Source organism: Delphinus delphis, chromosome 3 (genome assembly GCF_949987515.2).
Source record: "Delphinus delphis chromosome 3, mDelDel1.2, whole genome shotgun sequence".
Classification (NCBI taxonomy): domain Eukaryota; kingdom Metazoa; phylum Chordata; class Mammalia; order Artiodactyla; family Delphinidae; genus Delphinus; species Delphinus delphis.
The window spans coordinates 6726798-6744981 of record NC_082685.1 but is presented as its reverse complement, the minus strand read 5'-3'; the positions used below and the strand labels follow the sequence as shown (position 1 = coordinate 6744981).

General features: G+C 50.7%; 1 protein-coding gene across 1 annotated transcript in view; it reads left to right on the top strand.

Moving 5' to 3' along the window:
- The first annotated feature begins 2416 nt into the window (after nucleotides 1–2416).
- Nucleotides 2417–18184, top strand: part of C3 (complement C3) — a 34872-nt gene continuing 19104 nt past the window's right edge. The window contains exons 1-19 of the mRNA XM_060007574.1: nucleotides 2417–2555; nucleotides 3059–3251; nucleotides 4072–4234; nucleotides 4332–4402; nucleotides 6424–6518; nucleotides 6622–6704; nucleotides 6810–6900; nucleotides 6997–7099; nucleotides 7223–7349; nucleotides 7501–7616; nucleotides 7717–7863; nucleotides 8525–8734; nucleotides 8847–9053; nucleotides 10338–10496; nucleotides 10859–10988; nucleotides 11266–11337; nucleotides 11519–11716; nucleotides 13534–13645; nucleotides 13913–13998. Of these exons, the coding sequence (XP_059863557.1) occupies nucleotides 2485–2555; nucleotides 3059–3251; nucleotides 4072–4234; nucleotides 4332–4402; nucleotides 6424–6518; nucleotides 6622–6704; nucleotides 6810–6900; nucleotides 6997–7099; nucleotides 7223–7349; nucleotides 7501–7616; nucleotides 7717–7863; nucleotides 8525–8734; nucleotides 8847–9053; nucleotides 10338–10496; nucleotides 10859–10988; nucleotides 11266–11337; nucleotides 11519–11716; nucleotides 13534–13645; nucleotides 13913–13998 (2434 nt within the window). The 5' untranslated portion in view covers nucleotides 2417–2484. The remainder of the gene's footprint in view (nucleotides 2556–3058; nucleotides 3252–4071; nucleotides 4235–4331; nucleotides 4403–6423; nucleotides 6519–6621; nucleotides 6705–6809; nucleotides 6901–6996; nucleotides 7100–7222; nucleotides 7350–7500; nucleotides 7617–7716; nucleotides 7864–8524; nucleotides 8735–8846; nucleotides 9054–10337; nucleotides 10497–10858; nucleotides 10989–11265; nucleotides 11338–11518; nucleotides 11717–13533; nucleotides 13646–13912; nucleotides 13999–18184) is intronic.

The following is an 18184-nucleotide window of genomic DNA, read 5'->3' as shown; positions in this document are numbered from 1 at the left end:
CCCTCCCAAACTTCTGGGCGCAAATGTCCATTCCCCAGGAAAAAGCCTGGAAGAATTCCTCTGGTTTCCTTCCCTTCCAGGAGACCTTGGTCCATTTTCACCTCCATCCCTCTGGTCAATTCTTGGAGGTCATGGGCAGGACCCTTCCCAGACCTCCACCACCATGGCCATGAGCCTTCTCTCCAAGCCCAGGGCTCCAAGCCATCTGTGTTCCCTTAATTGTCAAAACAGCAGGAACTACCATCAGTCCCATTGCTCAGATGTACTAACAGAGGCTCTGGGGTAAGAGCAGCCAGGCTTGCAGGGAGACCGAGGCCAGCAGGAATTCCTTCTCAAGGTTGTTAAATCACAACCCTGAATGCTTTAAGGATATAATGAAACCAGGAGACTGGGTGGGTATTTTGGTGGGGGGAAAGGGGAGGAAGATAAATATTGGGGTTTGGGGGAATCCTAGTAGGTGGCCCCTTCCCAGTTTCAGAAGTGGAACCCCATATCTGGAAAGTAAGCAGGTGTTTGCCTCACCCGCCTCCTCTTCCAAAGAAAGGGTGTCGCAATCAAAGCAGACACAAGCCAGGTTTGTTCTACTGCTCCACGCCACCCCCTACTTGGCGCACGGGGGCATGACCAGGAAAATGGCACGGTTTACAGGAAATCAGAGTGAGGTCCCCGTTAACCCCTTCAAGGAAGCTTTGGAAAACAGCCCTCCAGGGGTCTGGATCCCCCATCAACACACCATCCCCCTCCGACACCTGACTTCACATCCTCCCTTCCGCCAGATGCCCAACTTAAAATCAAATTAAAATGACACCGAGGCAAAAATACAAAGTTTTGCCAATATGCCCTCAAGGGGAGGCCATGAGGAAATTGGCGATTCTGTGCAGGGCCGGCAAGTATGCAAATCAATATAATTATGGAGGAGAATTTAGGGGTATCTAGCAAGATTACCGTTGCACGCAGGCTTTGATCCAGAATTATCTCTTCTCGTTGCGGTAAGAACCCTTTGAAGTTGCTGCTGTTATAATCCTACTTTACAGGAGGAAACTGAGGCTCAGGTGGTTATCAGTAAGTTGCCCAAAGTTTACCACTTAATAATTGTGAGAGCCGGAAATAATGCAAGCTCAAGATTACTCCCTGGAGGGAGTGTGGTTTTGTAACAATAGGAAGTCTGTCTGTCCACCAGTCTGGTTACTTCCACACAATGTAATACTAGGCAGTTGCCTGTAAGAACAAGGAAGCCCTCTGAACACTGATATTAAACAATGTCTAAGGTAAATTGTTTATGAAACAGCAAAAGGTGTAACCCAGGGAGACCAGAAGAAAGAGTGTGTAGAGCTTTGCTGATGTTTGCTTTTAAAACGTGTGAACATTTGTAAACACATAAGATACCTCTGGAAAGAAACACAAGATTTGGTTACATGGTCATGTCTGAGACCCTGATGGCTAGCGATAGGAGCAGGAGGAAGGTTATTTTTAGATGCGGAACCATAGGAGTATGCAAAAAGTTAAATACATTTTTTAATAATAATAATAATATGCTAAGAGGTTGCTGATGTAACACAAAAGGTAGCCATGGGACTTTCCTCAATTATGACTTTTATAAACCATCACAGCCACTCAGGCCTCTTTTTTTTTTTTTTGGCCACAGCTTGAGGCATGGGGGAATCTCAGTTCCCCGACCAGGGCTTGAACCCGTGACCCCTGCAGTGGAAGTGCAGGGTCTTACCCACTGGACCGCCAGGGAAGTTCCACTACTCAGGTTTCTTGATGAGAGGAGGTGAAGGGAGCTCCAGGCTCTCCTTGCCCTAGAAAACATTCTTACCTGGATGGTGAGCTCCTACACATACTTCAAAGCCCAGCTGAAATGTCCCCTCCTCCAAGAAGCCTTCCCTGACCCCCCAAGAAGCTGAGTTCTTCTCCACTGGGGAAGGCACTCCATGGGGCTACGAGCTTTGGTGCTGGACTCTGTCCCCCACCCCCACCCCAGCATGGAAGATTCTAGAAGTGGGACTCCAGCTGCCAGCATAGAGATGGACTCACAGGGAGGGTTTGGTGAATAAATGCACAGCCAAAAGTGGACTGAGGATCAGGCCCACATATCTGGGGTGGGGGGGCCCCTCTGTCCTCAATTTTCCTCTACTACCAAGTCGGTGTGACAGGGAAAGATCCCTGTTCACCAGCTGGCCTTGACCCTGAGGGAGCCCAGGGCAGGAGGCTGTTGTGTTCCTATTGCAGGAGGACATGCCCTCGGGTTACTTACCCCAAGTTCATGCTGCCCCACAGACTGAAAAACTTAGTAAATACTATTGAGAAATCTGGGGCAGTACCAGGGAGTGGGGAGCCCATGGGGAGTGGAGGGCTGGGCTGAGGAGGGAGAAAGGCGGGAGCTAGATAAAAGGCAGCCTCCAGCAAGCTCTGCTCACTCCTCCCCCTGCCCCTCTGTCTCTCTGTCCCTCCGTCCCTCTGTCCCTTCACTGTCCTGGCACCATGCATCCTACCTCGGGTCCCAGTCTGCTGTTGCTGCTGGCCAGTCTCCCCCTGGCCCTGGGGGACCCCATGTGAGTAGTCACAGCCCGACCCCAAACAAGGCTGCTTCTGAGATGGGAGTGGGCATTTGTGGGTACAGGTCCCTGCAAGTTTAGGGCACATGCGCGGTGTTGGGTGATTCTGTGGACGGGAAGTTTGGACTTCATAGGATCTGGGAGTTTGTAGTTTCAGGATTTAAGGGTTTAGGGATTTCGTATGGGTGTATGTGAATGAGGAGGTGGAGTTGGCTGTATTTATAGGTCTGGGGTGCTAGAGGTTTAGGGAGAAGTTTAGGGTGTTCCAGGGTTGGGTGTTTAGAGACTTGGGGTGTTTAAAGATTTAGGGGTCAGGGCTCCCAGAGTTGGTGGTTTTGATTTGAAGGTTCAGGAGTTGATGGGATTTGAAGCCCCTGAGCTGTCTGCCGGTCACCAGATCCCCTGTGGGAACAGGGGCTGGGGCAGAGCGCTAACCGGATAGGGCTGGCATCTCGGGCTCCAGGCATGACAGCTCCATGCCCTGTGCTCCCCTCTGGCAGGTATTCCATGATCACCCCCAACATCCTGCGTCTGGAGAGCGAGGAGACGGTGGTGCTGGAGGCCCACGAAGGGGAAGGGAATATACCCGTCGCCGTCACTGTCCACGACTTCCCGTCCAAGAAACAAGTGCTGTCCAGCGAAAACACCGAGCTGAACAGTGCCAATGGCTACCTGGGCACCGTCACCATAAAGGTGGGCACGCACGGGGAGCCCAGCCCCGCTGACACCCCACCCCCTCTTTGAGCGCTCCGGCTGCTGAGCCCCTCCTCCCTCTCTGAGCCCCACCCACTCTATCTGAGCCCGGCCCCTTCTGTCTGAGTCTCCTCCCCATTCTGAGCCCCTCCCCTCTCTGAATCTCCGCCCCTTTTGAGTCCCTCCCTTTGCTGAGCCCCTCCCGCTGCTTCTTCCAGTGCTTTCTCTGAGGTGCCTCCACCTTTTTTTTTAAACTTTTTATTTTATATTGGGGTAGAGTTGATTAACAATGCTGTGATAATTTCAGGTGTACAGTAAAGTGATTCAGTGATACATATACCTGTATATATTCTTTTTCAAGTTCTTTTCCCATTTAGGTTGTTACATAATATTGACCAGAGTTCCCTGTGCTATACATAGCCCCCTTATCTCTCTCAACTCCACCCCCTTCCAAGCAGGACCATCTCGGAGCCCCCCCCCCATTTCTGAGCCCCTCCTCTCCAAGCCCCTCCCCCTCTAAGCCCTCTCTCCCTTCAGAGCCCCTCCCCTCTCTGAGTCTCCTCCTCTTTCGGAGTCCCCTTCCCGTTCTGAGCCCTCCCTCCTCTGAGCCCACTGTCTGATTCCCCCTTCCCATCCTTCCCTCTGACTCCCACCCCCTCTCTTGCCCTTGCCCTCTCTCCAAGTACCCTTTTTCCCCCCAAACCTTGGCAAACAAGGGAGACCAGGAGTGATGGGCAGGCTCTGTTGTGAAGAGGGGCAGGTGTGGATCCAGCCAAAGACAAGGGGCCCTAGAGCCTAATAATCCCCTGTTCATGCCCAGATCCCGGCCAGCAAGGAGTTAAAATCAGAGAAGGGGCACAAATTCGTGACTGTCCAGGCGGCCTTCGGGAACGTCCTGGTGGAGAAGGTGGTGCTGATAAGCCTTCAGAGTGGGTACCTCTTCATCCAGACGGACAAGACCATCTACACCCCAGGCTCCACGGGTAAGGGTCTGGGGGTGGCTGGAGAGGGCCGGGGGCAGGGCTGGGGGGAGGGGCAGGGCCTCACCCAGCTCTCCCTTTCTCTCCCGCCTCGTCTCAGTCCTCTATCGGATCTTTACCGTTGACCACAAGCTGCTGCCCGTGGGCCAGACAGTTATCGTCAGCATTGAGGTACCAGCCAACCGGGGCCCCAGACCTACCCGGGGCAGAGACTCGGGGAGAGACAAAGAGATAGAGACAGAGAAAGAAGACACCGGCAAAGGCCCAGCAGCAGAGACCTAAAGGCAAAGAAATATGTAGAGGCACACAGATGGGGAGAGGGGGCGGGGGCCCAGGGAGACTACGTAGAGAGATGCTTGCGCCCGTGGATTCTGGGTCCCGATAAACCCCTGGTCACTGTTTGACTCTGGGCAGGTCACTTCACCTCTCCAAGTCTCCTTTTCCTCATCTGAAGATTGGGATAATGACAGACGCTAATTCTATGTAGTCTGTTCCGGCTAGTGCAGCCAGAGGGCGCTTGTGAGCACCCCTCCTCTGCCCGCGGCGCTCCAGGGCTCCCACCTCCCTCGAGGTAAAAGCCCAAGTCCTCCCCGCTGCCCACTAGGCCTGGCCCTACCCACCCCGTCCCCTCCAAGCCCTCACCTCCTCCCTGTCTCCCCCTCGCTCACTCTGCTCCAGCCACACCGGCCTCCTCACTGTTCCTCCAACAGCCCAGGCACAGTCTGCCCCAGGACCTTTGCACAGGCTATTCCCCCTACCCAAAAAACCCTCTTCCTCCAAATTTCCACACAGCTTGCTCCATCACCTCCTTCAAGTCTTTGCTCAAATATCACCAGTGTCCCAGTTTTACAGTGAGACCTCTCTGAGCGCCCCATAAAATTGCAACACCCAGGGCTTCCCTGGTGGCGCAGTGGTTGAGAGTCCGCCTGCCGATGCAGGGGACACGGGTTCGTGTCCCGGTCTGGGAAGATCCCACATGCCGCGGAGCGGCTGGGCCCGTGAGCCACGGCCACTGAGCCTGCGCATCCGGAGCCTGTGCTCCGCAACGGGAGAGGCCACAGCAGTGAGAGGCCCGCGTACCGCAAAAAAAAAAAAAAAAAAAATTGCAACCCCCCCCTCTCTCACCCGTCCCCCCCAACCCCCCCCCCCCCACACACACACACAGGCACTCCACTCTCATCTTCCCTTCCTCCACTCTTATTTTCCTTCCGGGCCATCTCCCTTTAGCATCTTCTAAATTGGATTTATTCATTTGTTAATCGCACCTTCTCCCAACATCCTTTGAACTTAAATTCCAAACGGAAAGGAATTATCTGTTGACGCCATGCTTGCCAGGTAGTAGGGTAAATAAAAACTTACTGGAAGAAGGGAGAGAGGGAAGGAGAGGGGAGAAAGAAGCGGGGAGCGATGGGCAGGGAAAAACAAGTGTAGGAGGAACGGAGAGAGAAGGAAGGGAAGGAATGGAGTATGTGCTCCTCACGGGGTCTTCGTGAGTATGTACTGAGATCACACAAACCTAACAGGGACCAGGTTCTGAAGGCTGTGAGCTGGCTTTAGGGATTGTGGGATACGCGGGGAACAGAGAACACAACACACACCTCCTCTAAAGGCACAGAGCTGCCCGGCTCCCATGAAATGTCACCTTGTGCCGACAGGAGCACGTTATCCACAATTACCCCAATTTCCAAGAGAAGCCGGAACACCAGATTCCTATGTGATGTCCTCCTGTTGTTTAACTGTTGGCAACGAATGAAATGATATGTGTGTTAGGTCAAGCCATGCGACATTGCTATGCTTTAGGTCAAAAAAGGCAAATGTGGGCAATTATGTGTGATTTATACAAATCAAACGCTTAGTGCAGGGTCCTGCACAAAAGTAGGTGATAAACGCTAGTTTTTATTAGTCTTCAGAGAGACACTGATCACCATACCAAACCAGTGACATAGGAGCTATAATTATCTCCGTTTTCTAGATGTGCACCCTGAGCACAGAGAGGTTAAGTAACTTGCCCACGTCACACAGCTTGTAAGTGGCACAGTGGGGATTTGAACCCAGGCTGACTGGCTCAGGTGCATGTTCTTAACCACTGCCCCTGTAGACACGACACAGTGTCCAGACACAGAGAGGGAGGGGAGAGCCAAAGGGCTAAGCCTGGTCTCTGAAGAGCCATTTCTCTCCCTGTCTCCCCACAGACCCCCGATGGCATTCCCATCAAGCGGGACTCCCTGTCTTCTCACAACCAGTTTGGCATCTTGCCCTTGTCTTGGAACATCCCAGAGCTGGTCAAGTATGTCACGCTCTCCAGGAGGGGGTTCAGGGCTCCCCTACCCCAGAAGAGGGAGTGGGGGGCTGCTAGGTCTGGTCAGATCACTAGCCTGCTTTCGCCACAGCATGGGGCAGTGGAAGATCAAAGCCCACTACGAAGATTCTCCGCAGCAGGTCTTCTCTGCCGAGTTTGAGGTGAAGGAATACGGTAAGGGGAGCAGGGAGCCGCGGGTGGGAGCGTGGGGAAGGAGGGGGGAGCACATAATTCTGGGCCCAGTGCTGGCTCACTGCCCACCACGACCTGTTCCCCCAGTGCTGCCCAGTTTTGAGGTCCAAGTGGAGCCTGAAGAGAAATTCTACTACATCGATGACCCAAACGGCCTGAAAGTCAACATCATTGCCAGGTGAGGGACAGGGGAGGGACCAGCTGGGGGGAGGGGCTCAGCCACAGCCCACAGGAGTTTGGAGGGGGGAGAATCTGAGGCTCTCCCGCCTCACAGGTTCCTGTACGGGGAGAATGTGGATGGGACGGCTTTCGTCATCTTTGGAGTCCAGGACAACGACCGGAGGATTTCATTGGCCCACTCCCTCACCCGTGTTCCGGTACCTGACAGAGGCCCCCTCTACGTCTCTTCCACTCTTGTCCCCATCAGCGCCCCTCCCGCACCTGAGCCCCCCTCCCCACCCCAACCCCCGCCTCCGCTGAGCCTTCACTGTCTCCCCCAGATCACTGACGGTACTGGGGAGGCCAAACTGCAACGACAGGTCTTGCTGAACGGGGTACAGCCCTCCCAAGCCGACGCCCTGGTGGGCAAGTCCTTATACGTGTCTGTCACCGTCATCCTGCGCTCAGGTGAGGCCAGGCTGAGGGCAGGGGCCCAGCACCACTGTACGGTCCAGTCTGAGATGGGAGGCCCAGTATGAAGGCAGAGTCCAATCTGAGGGGGGAGGCCTGGTCCTGAGGAGTGGCCCAGGAGCCCACCCTCACGATTGGCCCCCCTCAGGCAGCGACATGGTGGAGGCAGAGCGTACCGGGATCCCCATCGTGACCTCCCCCTACCAGATTCACTTCACCAAGACCCCCAAGTTCTTCAAACCCGCCATGCCCTTCGACCTCATGGTGAGACCCAGGGCGGGGCTGCAAACCCCCTCCACCGCTCCTGAGCTTGACCATGCCTCTAGGTCTGCCTGAACCCCCTCCACCTGGCCTGCACCCACAGGTGTTCGTGACGAACCCCGACGGCTCCCCTGCCCGCCACATCCCGGTGGTGACCCAGGGCACCAACGTGCAGTCCTTGACCCAGGAGGACGGTGTGGCCAAGCTGAGCATCAACACACGCAACGACCGGCAGCCCCTGACCATCACCGTGAGTCCAGGCCGGCCTCGCGACCCCACACCAGGAGACAGGGGGCTTGATTTTATAGAGCAGGGTCCTGACGTTTGCACAAAGGGATCCTGTCCTGGGCATACAGGGGGGGTCCTTTCATTTGCCTAAAGGGATGTACCATCCACAGAGAGATGTTTTCATTTACATAGAAGGGCTCTTTTTTTACTTTATTTTATTGAAGCATAGTTGATTTACAATGTTGTGTTAATTTCTGCTGCACGGCAAAGTGACTCAGTTATATATATATATATGACTGAATATATATATATTTGTATATACCTTCTTTTTCATATTCTTTTCCATTATGGTTTATCACAGGATACTGTATCTAGTTCCCTGTGCTATACAGTAGGACCTTGGTGTTTATCCATCCTACATATATATGGTAGTTTGCATGCATAGAAGGGTTCTCATCTGCACAGCAGGGTCCTACCTTCTGCCTAGACGTCTTATAAGGACCCTTGCAATGGCATTGCGCCCACCTGGATAATCCCATCTCTTCCCCATTTCCTCCAGATCCTTAACCTAATCTCATCTGCAAAGTCTCTCTTGCCACATAAAATACCATGTTCCCTGGTCCCAGGGATATGGGTGTGGACATCTCTGGGGGGCCAGCATGCATCCATCTTTCCTCGCCCAGGTACGCACGCGGAAGGAGAATATCCCAGAGGCGCGACAGGCGACTAGGACCATGCAGGCCCTACCCTACAACACCCAGGGCAACTCCAACAACTACCTGCACCTCTCTGTGCCCCGAGTGGAGCTCAGGCCTGGGGAGACTCTCAATGTCAACTTCCACCTGCGCACGGACCCCAGGCACCAAGCCAAGATCCGCTACTACACTTACTTGGTCTGTGGCTTCCTAGAACACCCAGCACCCCCGGGAGCCCTCCACCATCCCGGCTGCCCCCGCCATCCTCCCTCTTACCTTTCCGATACTTATACTGACCTGTTCTCCCCAGGTCATGAACAAGGGGAAGCTGTTGAAGGTGGGGCGGCAGGTGCGAGAGCCCGGCCAGGACCTGGTGGTGTTGCCCATGACCATCACACCGGACTTCATCCCTTCCTTCCGCCTGGTGGCCTATTACACGCTGATCACCAGCAACAACCAGTGGGAGGTGGTGGCCGACTCCGTGTGGGTGGATGTCAAGGACTCATGTGTGGGCACGGTAAGCTTTGTGGCATCTCTCTGTGCCCATCTGGGGACTCTCCACCTGGCTGTCACTCTCCCCATCTTGGGCCCTCTGGCTCTGTCTCTCTCCAACTCCTTTTTAAAATTTGAAAATTTATTTTATTTATTTATTTATTTTGGCTGTGTTGGGTCTTCGTTGCTGCACTCGGGCTTTTCTCTAGTTGCAAGCGGGGGCTACTCTTCGCTGCGGTGTGCGGGCTTATTGCGGTGGCTTCTCTTGTTGCAGAGCATGGGCTTCAGGCGCGTGGGCTTCAGTAGTTGTGGCACATGGGCTCAGTAGTTGTGGCACATGGGCTTAGTTGCTCCGCGGCATGTGGGATCTTCCCGGACCAGGGTTCGAACCAGTGTCCCCTGCATTGGCAAGCGGATTCTCAACCACTGCGCCACCAGGGAAGACCTCTCTCCAACCTTCTGAATCTGTTCCTCTCCTCCATTTGCAGGGTTCCTGCCTCTCTCTTCTTCTTTTCTTCCCTTTATGTTTCAGTCTCAGTATCCTTTTTTCTTCCAGTTTTATTGAGATGTAATTGACACACAGCACTAACTTTAAAGTGTAGAGCATAATGAATTGACTTACGTACATCGTGAAATGATCACAGTACGTTGAGTGAACATCCATCATCTCATAGAGGTACAGAATTAAAGAAATAGAAAAAATAATCTTTTCCCTTGTGCTGAGAACTCAGGGTTTCCTCTAATGACTTTCATATATAACGTACAGCAGCGTTAATTATATATTTGCATCTTGTACATTACACCCCTGGTACTTATTCATCTTACAACTGGAAGTTGTAATTCAATTCCCCCTCCCCTTACCTCTGGTAACCACAAATCCGATCTCTTTTTCTGAGTCTGTTTGTTTGTCGTGAAGTACCATTGACCTACATCACTATGTTAGTTCCTGGTCTACAACATAGTGATTCGATATTTCTCTACGTTTCAAAGTGTTCACCACGATGAGTCTAGTGAGTGACTGTGTGTCACCATACAGAGATACTACGTGGTTATTGACTTTCATCCCCAAGACTCATTTATTTTGTAACTGGAAGCTTGTACTCAGTATCTCTCTTGCTCCTGGCTTTCTCTCTTTTCTTGACTTTCTGCCTGAGGCCGGTTCTGCCTGCCTCCCTTCCTCTCTCTCTCCTTTCAGTCCAGCCCAGGACCTCCTTTGTCTTTGGCTTCCAGAGACCAGGGCCTTGCAGGGCTGACTTCTCCCTCCCTCCCCTCCAAATGTCCCCCCACCCAACCCCACCCCTGACCATAGCTGGTGGTGAAAAATGGCGGGAAGGAAGAGAAGCACCATAGGCCTGGGCAACAGATAACCCTGAAGATCGAGGCTGACCAGGGGTCCCGAGTGGGGCTGGTGGCCGTGGACAAGGGCGTGTTTGTGCTGAATAAGAAGAACAAATTGACGCAGAGTAAGGTATGCCCCCGCGTCGCTGAGGTTGGTTTAGAGACGGCGTTGGGTTGAGGCGGGGAATGGTGCTGGGGGGAACAAATGGGTCTGAGTGGGGGTTAAGTGTAGAGGTCCGAATGGACGCAGATACGGGGATGGGTTGAAGTCAAGTTGACGATAAGAATGTGGATGGACAAGGGTCCAAGCTGGGGATGGTCCCGGGGATGGACACAGCTCCAGGTCTAACTCCAGATGGTCCACCATGGCCGGCCAGCCTGGGGACCAGGATGAGGATGGATGGGGTGGGGTTGGATGGACGTGTTGGCCAATCGGTGGAGGCACGGCTGACCCGATCTCGCCACACTCTCGGCCTCCACTCCCCACTGCAGATCTGGGACGTAGTGGAGAAGGCAGACATTGGCTGTACCCCAGGCAGTGGAAGTGACTATGCCGGCGTCTTCACGGATGCAGGGCTGGCCCTCAAGACCAGCAAAGGCCTACAGACCAACCAGAGGACAGGTGAGGATGCAGCCAGCAGCAGGGCTAGGGAGGGGCAGGGCTTCCACCTCCCAGAGACTGAGAACAGGTTAAGGGCAGCGCTCTGGGATGGGGGTGGGGGTATTGAAGTCCCGCCCCCGCCACCATCTGGCGTATTATTTCTTTCGGAGCCTCAGTCTTTACATCTGTCACATGGGAGCAATAACACCCCGACCTCACGGGGGGCCACTGTGGGGAGGAAACCAAGGACACACAGTAGATGCCTAATCCTTCTGGTTCCCGGTCCACCTGCCCGTAGATCCTGAGTGCCCGAAACCAGCCCCCCGCCGACGCCGCTCGGTGCAGCTCATGGAAAAGAGGATGGATAAAGGTGGGAGCCCTCCGTCGGCGCTCGCCCACCGCTTCCCACCCGAGATCCAGCCCCTACGGGATCCCAGACGGAGAGGGAGGGGGAGGGCCTGGCCGTGGGGAAGTTCTCCCTGGGGTCTGTCCTGAGTGCCTCCTGCTTCGAGGCTGAGGGCGCGCGGGGCGGGGGATCTGTGCTCCCACAGCCGGTCAGTACAACAAGGAGCTGCGCAAGTGCTGTGAGGACGGCATGCGGGACAACCCCATGAAGTTCCCGTGCCAGCGCCGGGCCCAGTTCATCCTGCAAGGCGACGCATGCGTGAAGGCCTTCCTGGACTGCTGTGAATACATCGCCCAGCTGCGGCTGCAGCACAGCCGCGACGGGACCCTGGAGCTGGCCAGGAGTGAGTCGGGTGGCAGGGAGGAGGCCCCTGTCCAAGGGAGGAGGAGGTGCCTGTCCAAGGGGGAGGTGCCTGTCCAAGGGGGGAGGAGGTGCCTGTCCAAGGGGGGGGAGGTGCCTATCCAAGGGGGATGGTGCCTGTCCAAGGGGGGAGGAGGTGCCTGTCCAAGGGGGGAGGTGCCTGTCCAAGGAGGGAGGTGCTTATCCGAGGAGAGAGGAGGCGCCTGTTGGAGGAAAAAAGAAGCCTTCAGATGAGGAGCTAGGTGATTCAGGTCTGAGGGAAGAAGGACCCAGTCCAATGGGGCTCATCTGGAAGGCTCATCCTGAGGCAAAGGAACTTCCTGCCTGGGAGGGTCATCCTGGCCCTGGCCCTGTCACTCTGAAGTTTGACCTTAGCAGTGCCCAGGACATCCGTGGTCTGAGGGCACGTTCTAGATGATAGGGCTTGTCACACTAGTTGCCAATGGGAAGACTAAGATGGGTTCTAGACTTGCCTTCACCAAAGAAAACTAATTCATGTTGCCTTCCAAAGAGAGGTGCCTAACTTACGCCTAATCGATGTTCGTTCATTCATTCATTCATTCAGTTCTGGATGTACACACTTGAAACTTTATATCTCAGGCCAAGTCAGTCTTAAGCAAAGCCAAAAGAAAATTCTCTTAGAAGCCCATTTCAAGCAAAACCAGAATGGTCTCCACCACAAAGTGGTATTTACAGAACTAACAAGAGTCCCCACTGCCGTCTGCTGAGAGGCAGAGGACCCCGGTGTGAACTGATCCCTCCTTTTTTTAAACATCTTTTAATATGTCTCGACTAAGAGAAGGACTTTTCTGCCAGGATGCGCTTTGTCAAAACTGAATGTTTGCAGACACCTCTCAGTGGCCGCCATTGCCAAAGTGGTCAAGTAGGTCTAAATCCCTTTATCTGGAAAGCTAGCAACTCCTCCACCCCTCCCCCGCTCCAAAGACACCAAGATTCCCAACACGCATGAACAAAGACTTCTACCTTCAGTCTCTTTGCAAATTGCAATAACTAGACATGGTGCTGTCTGCTCCAGTGACCCAAGACTTTTCTTTCGCAAAGAGGAAATTTGGACAAAACTTCTGATTTACTGGGGTATAATTTACGCACACGGATGTTTTGTGTTTTTTTTTTCCAGCATTGTGTCATTTCTGTAGCCAATTGGGGTGAGACAGAGGGTTGATTAAAAGTTAGTACCCCAAGGGCACTTTGATGGGTGGATTTGGGCATCTCTGGAATTCCACCTACTTTGTCGTTAGGCAGACCCAGAACCAAATTAAAATCTGTTCAGCGTTTTTTGAGGAAAGCCCAGCCAGGGTTGAACTCTATTCCAGCCCGGCTTCGTTTACGTGCAGATGGGGTCAAGCTGGCATTTAAAGGCCACCATCTCTTCAACAATCTCCACCAAGTCTGGGGAAATCTCTCAGCTCACCCCGTTGCTTTCAGGATGGACGTAACCATCAGACACAGCAGGCACGGTGCTTGGGGGCCAATGATGCTTTTAGAGGCTGATTCATGCAAATGTTTTCATTCCCTTGGAAATCAAAGACAGGAAAAAAAATCAATGCAGTTCAGCCTGGCTTATTTTCACCTTTCTACCAACAGAATTGTAAAATATGATTTTTAATTTTTTTTATGGAGAAAGGAACCCCCAGAGGCAAATGTGCCTAGGGTCCCCGGAAGTGATCACGTGACCCTGGGTGTGTCGCTGCGAGGAATCCCTCCAGGGTATTATAGAGATAAATATCTAAAAGGGGACAGTGGGGAAAGTGGGTCTGTTTTAACTCCCACCCCCCGCAGGTGACCTGGATGATGAAATAATCCCGGAGGAGGACATCATTTCCCGAAGCCAGTTCCCAGAGAGCTGGCTGTGGACCATTGTTGAGGACCTTAAAATCGCAGACAAAAATGGGTAAGGCTGGGATGCTCCCACTTCCACCCACCCCCAGGCCAGCCCCTATCATCACCCCAGACTGGACATTGAGTCTGCACGCACCTCAATGCCCCCTCTTTTCTGGAATCATTGTGGAATCACGCAACCTAGCCTAGAAGAGTTGGGGCTACCTACACGTGCCCACCTGCCAGCCCCACTCCAACCCTGTCCCTTGGGGCCCCTCCCTACCAGCTCTCCCCCTCCACCATGCTAGGTATCTTCTAATGCCTCCCCTCCCCCATCCAGAATCGCCACGAAGCTCATGAACGTGTTTTTGAAAGACTCCATCACCACTTGGGAGATTCTAGCTGTGAGCTTGTCAGACAAGAAAGGTGAGAAAGGATGGTGGTCTGGTCCTCAGGAGGCCGGGACCCCAGACCGCCCCGGGCATTTTCTCATTCAATCCTGACAGATCCTTTGTTTCCTGGTGGCTGACACTTTCCTCTGGTTCCTGGAGAGGCAATAGAGTGTAGAATGTGAGTGACATGGTGCTTTTTGTAAATAGATTTTAGTTTTAGTGCAGTTTTGGTTCAGAGCAAAATTGAGAGGATGGTGCAGAGATTTCCCATATACCCCTTTCCCCACCACAGACACAGTCTCCCTCACCATCAACATCCCCCACCAGCATGGTGCATTTGTAACAATCGAAGGATACATGGATACGTCATGATCACTGCAAGTTCTTAGCTGAGGTCAGGGTTCACTCTTGGTTTCGTACGTTCTATGGGTTTGGACAAATGTATAATGACATGTATTCACCATCATAGTATCATACAGAATGATTTATAGCAACAAAAACTTTGCAGGGGTGATGTTGCCATGATACTGGGTAAAGCAGTGAAGAAAAAATAGGGCTTCCCTGGTGGCGCAGTGGTTGAGAGTCCGCCTGCCGATGCAGGGAACGTGGGTTCGTGCCCCGGTCCGGGAAGATCCCACATGCCGTCCGGAGCCTGTGCTCCGCAGCGGGAGAGGCTGCAACAGTGAGAGGCCCGTGTACCGCAAAAAAAAAAAAAAAAAAAAAACAGGTCAACAAAGAAAAACTAAAAGAGGAAGCGGGATGAAATGTGATTGAAACATTGGTGGTTAGATTGTGAAACACGACAAAAAAAGGTGTATGTGTACACCCCCTGCCCTCCCGCCCCACCGCCACCAAGGGCTGGGTGTGAGACCCTGACACACCCTAGCCAAATACGGATGACTTACAGCAGGTCTGAGAATGGGGCAAGGAGAGTGAGGCACTGACTTTGAATGCAAAATTAAGTGGGTGCCAAAACACTCAGTCATCAAGATAAATCATATTTTCATGCAATAGGTTTTTTGGAAAAAAATCAAAATGAATGCAAAAAAAACATGTTGTACAAAATATCCAGATTTTAAATATAAACCAGCAGTGTGCCGAGCCATAATGGGGTTTGAGGTAAAAGGAAAGATGTGTCCCATGTGCATGTTTTATGTATATTCTAAAGGTTAATTTTTTCCAGAGCATTAAAGAGGTTGAAAAACTATTGAAAACACTAAAACATTTTAAAACTAGGTGTATTAAAACTCACAACATTAAGTGTATTTTATTTATAGCAAACTCAGAACTTAATATACTCTAGTATAAGTTTGTTTGGTTGTAATTTATCATAAATTTTACTTTATTGTCATTTTACTTTCCTGGCTTCAAGATTTTCAAAATCTGCTTCTTTGTCTATCTTGCTACTAATGCAAGGTATTGCAATTTTCTGCTAATTTCTCTTGAACAAGTGATGATGGCAGATGAAATCATATGCACAGAGCACATAGTTTTCCTTCTGCCTGAGACTCCAAAGCCACTCAGCACTGTTCTAGTTTGGGGCCCCCATCCCTGTTTCAAATCAGAGCATCTTCATATTTGCCTGTTGTACATTTCCATATATCGAGATTGTGTGTGAGGTTCCCTTTACCTAAAAAAAAGTTCCTGCAGCTTGAAAAAAAAAAAAAGTTGAAAACCACAGTTAGATCCTTGCCCCTCAAAGCCTATTCCCTGGGCCAGCTGCAATCTGGTAAAGTAGGTTTACCAGGGAGTTTGTTAGACATTCAGAATCTTAGTCACTCCTAACCTGCTCAGTCAGAATGTGCATTTTATCACTGGAAACATCTCCTGATCCCCAGGAGATTTGTATGGACATGAATGTTGGAAGAGTTCTTCCCTGCACCAGCATTTCTCAATCTCATCACTGATGTCATTCTGGGCTGGGTCATTCTTTGTGGCAGGGGACTGTCCTGTGCAATGTAAGATGTTGGGTATCTTCATGGCTTCTACCTGCTAGATTCCAGTAGCAACCCATCTCCCTGGTTGTGACATCCAAAATGTCCCCAGATATTACCAAATGTCCCCGGAGTGGGGGGGGCAGAATCCCTGTGGTTTTTAGATCTTGCCTGTGATGTCTTTTCAACATCATTAACCCTCTACATATTACCTCATTTAATGCTCACAACTACCCTATAAGGTTGGTACTATGATTCTCCTACAACTGAGAACACTGAAGCCAGGGAAAGAAGGTGACTTGCCCAGGATCACAAGTGAATGAAACTTTCAGGAATCCAAACTTCAGAATAAAGACTGAAGCATGATAACCAATAGAACTTGAAATTTTTAGACTTGTGAGCTGTTAGGAATTAAAGAGTCAGTAAGGTTAAAAGCAAGGAGCTTCCCAAGCCCAAGTGCCTGTGTCCAAATCGCAGGTCCTCCTCGGGGCAGCTGTGTGGCCTTCGTCAAGTTACCCAGCCTCTCTGTGCTCATCTGTAAAATAGGCACAATAGAAATAGTACCTATTCAAAGTGTTGGGATTTTATAATAGTGATAATAGTACCTGACACATTGTAAATGTTCAATGAGTGTGAGCTATTATTTTTATTATTGGAGTCGAACGTACTTTAGGGATCAAAGGGTAAATGCCTTTCGGAGATGCATAGACGCTCTCTTAAATGACACAAAGCAGGCATCAGAAGTCATTTCTTTCTTTCTTTCTCTTTTTTAATTGAAGTATAGTTGATTTACAGTGTTGTGTTAGTTTCTGGCGTAGCCATGTCTTTTTAAAAAAATATTTATTTATTTATTTACTTTTTGGCTGCGTGGGGTCTTAGTTGCAGCGCGGGCTCTTCGTTTTGGCGTGAGGGCTTCTCTCTAGTTGTGTTGTACTGGCTCCAGAGCACGTGGGCTCTCTAGTTGTGGCTTGCATGCTCAGTAGTTGTGGGTCACGGGCTTAGTTGCCCTGTGGCATGGGGGATCTTAGTTCCCAGACCAGGGATTGAACTCACGTCCCCTGCATTGGAGGGCGGATTCTTAACCACTGGACCACCAGCGAAGTCCCTCATTTCTTTTTAACAAAGAGATTTTTTAAAAATGTATTAGGTTTTCAGAAACAATTGAGCAAAAAGTATAGAGAGGTGCCACGTACCCCTCTCTCCCCCAGATTCCCCTATTGTTAACATCTTGCATTAGTGTGGTACGTTTGTTATAGTGGATGGGCCAATACTGATACATTATTATGAACTGAAGTCCATAGTTGACATTAGGATTCACTCTTGGTGTTGTACATTCTATGGGTTTGGATAAATACATCATGACTTGTAGCCACTGTCACAGTATCACACAGAATAATTGTTTCACTGCCTTGAAGTGACAGGAAATGTGTATCATAAGTCATTCCTTTTTTGGTTCTCTTTCCATTCTTCCTTCCGTCTCATTCAAGGAGAAAAGCTAAGTCTAGTGCAAGGATGTCTTTACCTTGTCTCTACTTCTTGTTTAACTCCTTTTTTAAACGAAGAGAGAGTGGTCTAGCTTTCTGCGGGCAACACAAGCCAACTAGTATTTAACAAAATCATTTTGTTTTCCTTGAGGTAACCTGTTTATAGCACAAGAACCTGGGTTCTCATGCACTGTAGTAAATTAAATTTGAGTTTAAAAATGTGAATAGTAAGTAAGAAATGGTAAATTAAACCAGTGACTCTAGCAGACCCCCCGAGGGTGATGAGTAAATGACTGTCGATTGGGAAATAAGGATTTTGTTCAAGCCTCTGATTATTATTTTTTCTGCCATTGAAGAATACGGAAAATTATCAGATCTTTTTTTTTTCTTTTTTGGCGGTGGTGCGTGGCTTATGGAATCTTAGTTCCCCAACCAGGGATTGAACCCTGGTCCAGTCGGGGATTGGCCCTCAGCAGTGAGAGCAGGGAGTCCTAACCACTGGACCGCCAGGGAATTCCCTCCAATCTTAATAGATTTCTTGGTGTAACATTATGATTAATGTGATAATGTTTTCACAAATTTCACTTGCATCAACACTTTGCTTACATTTAATCTGGTAACTGTTGTATCACAAGTAACCACTGTTTTTGAGCATCGTTTTGCTCAGTTGTTAACAAAATTCAACTGAGTAAATTTGAAGATCTAATTGGGTTTGTTAAACAATTCATGAGCTGGGCAGCATCTTATCTGGCAAGGAGAGATACTCAGAGGAGTTGTACAAAATTAAAGGTTTTTATAGAAT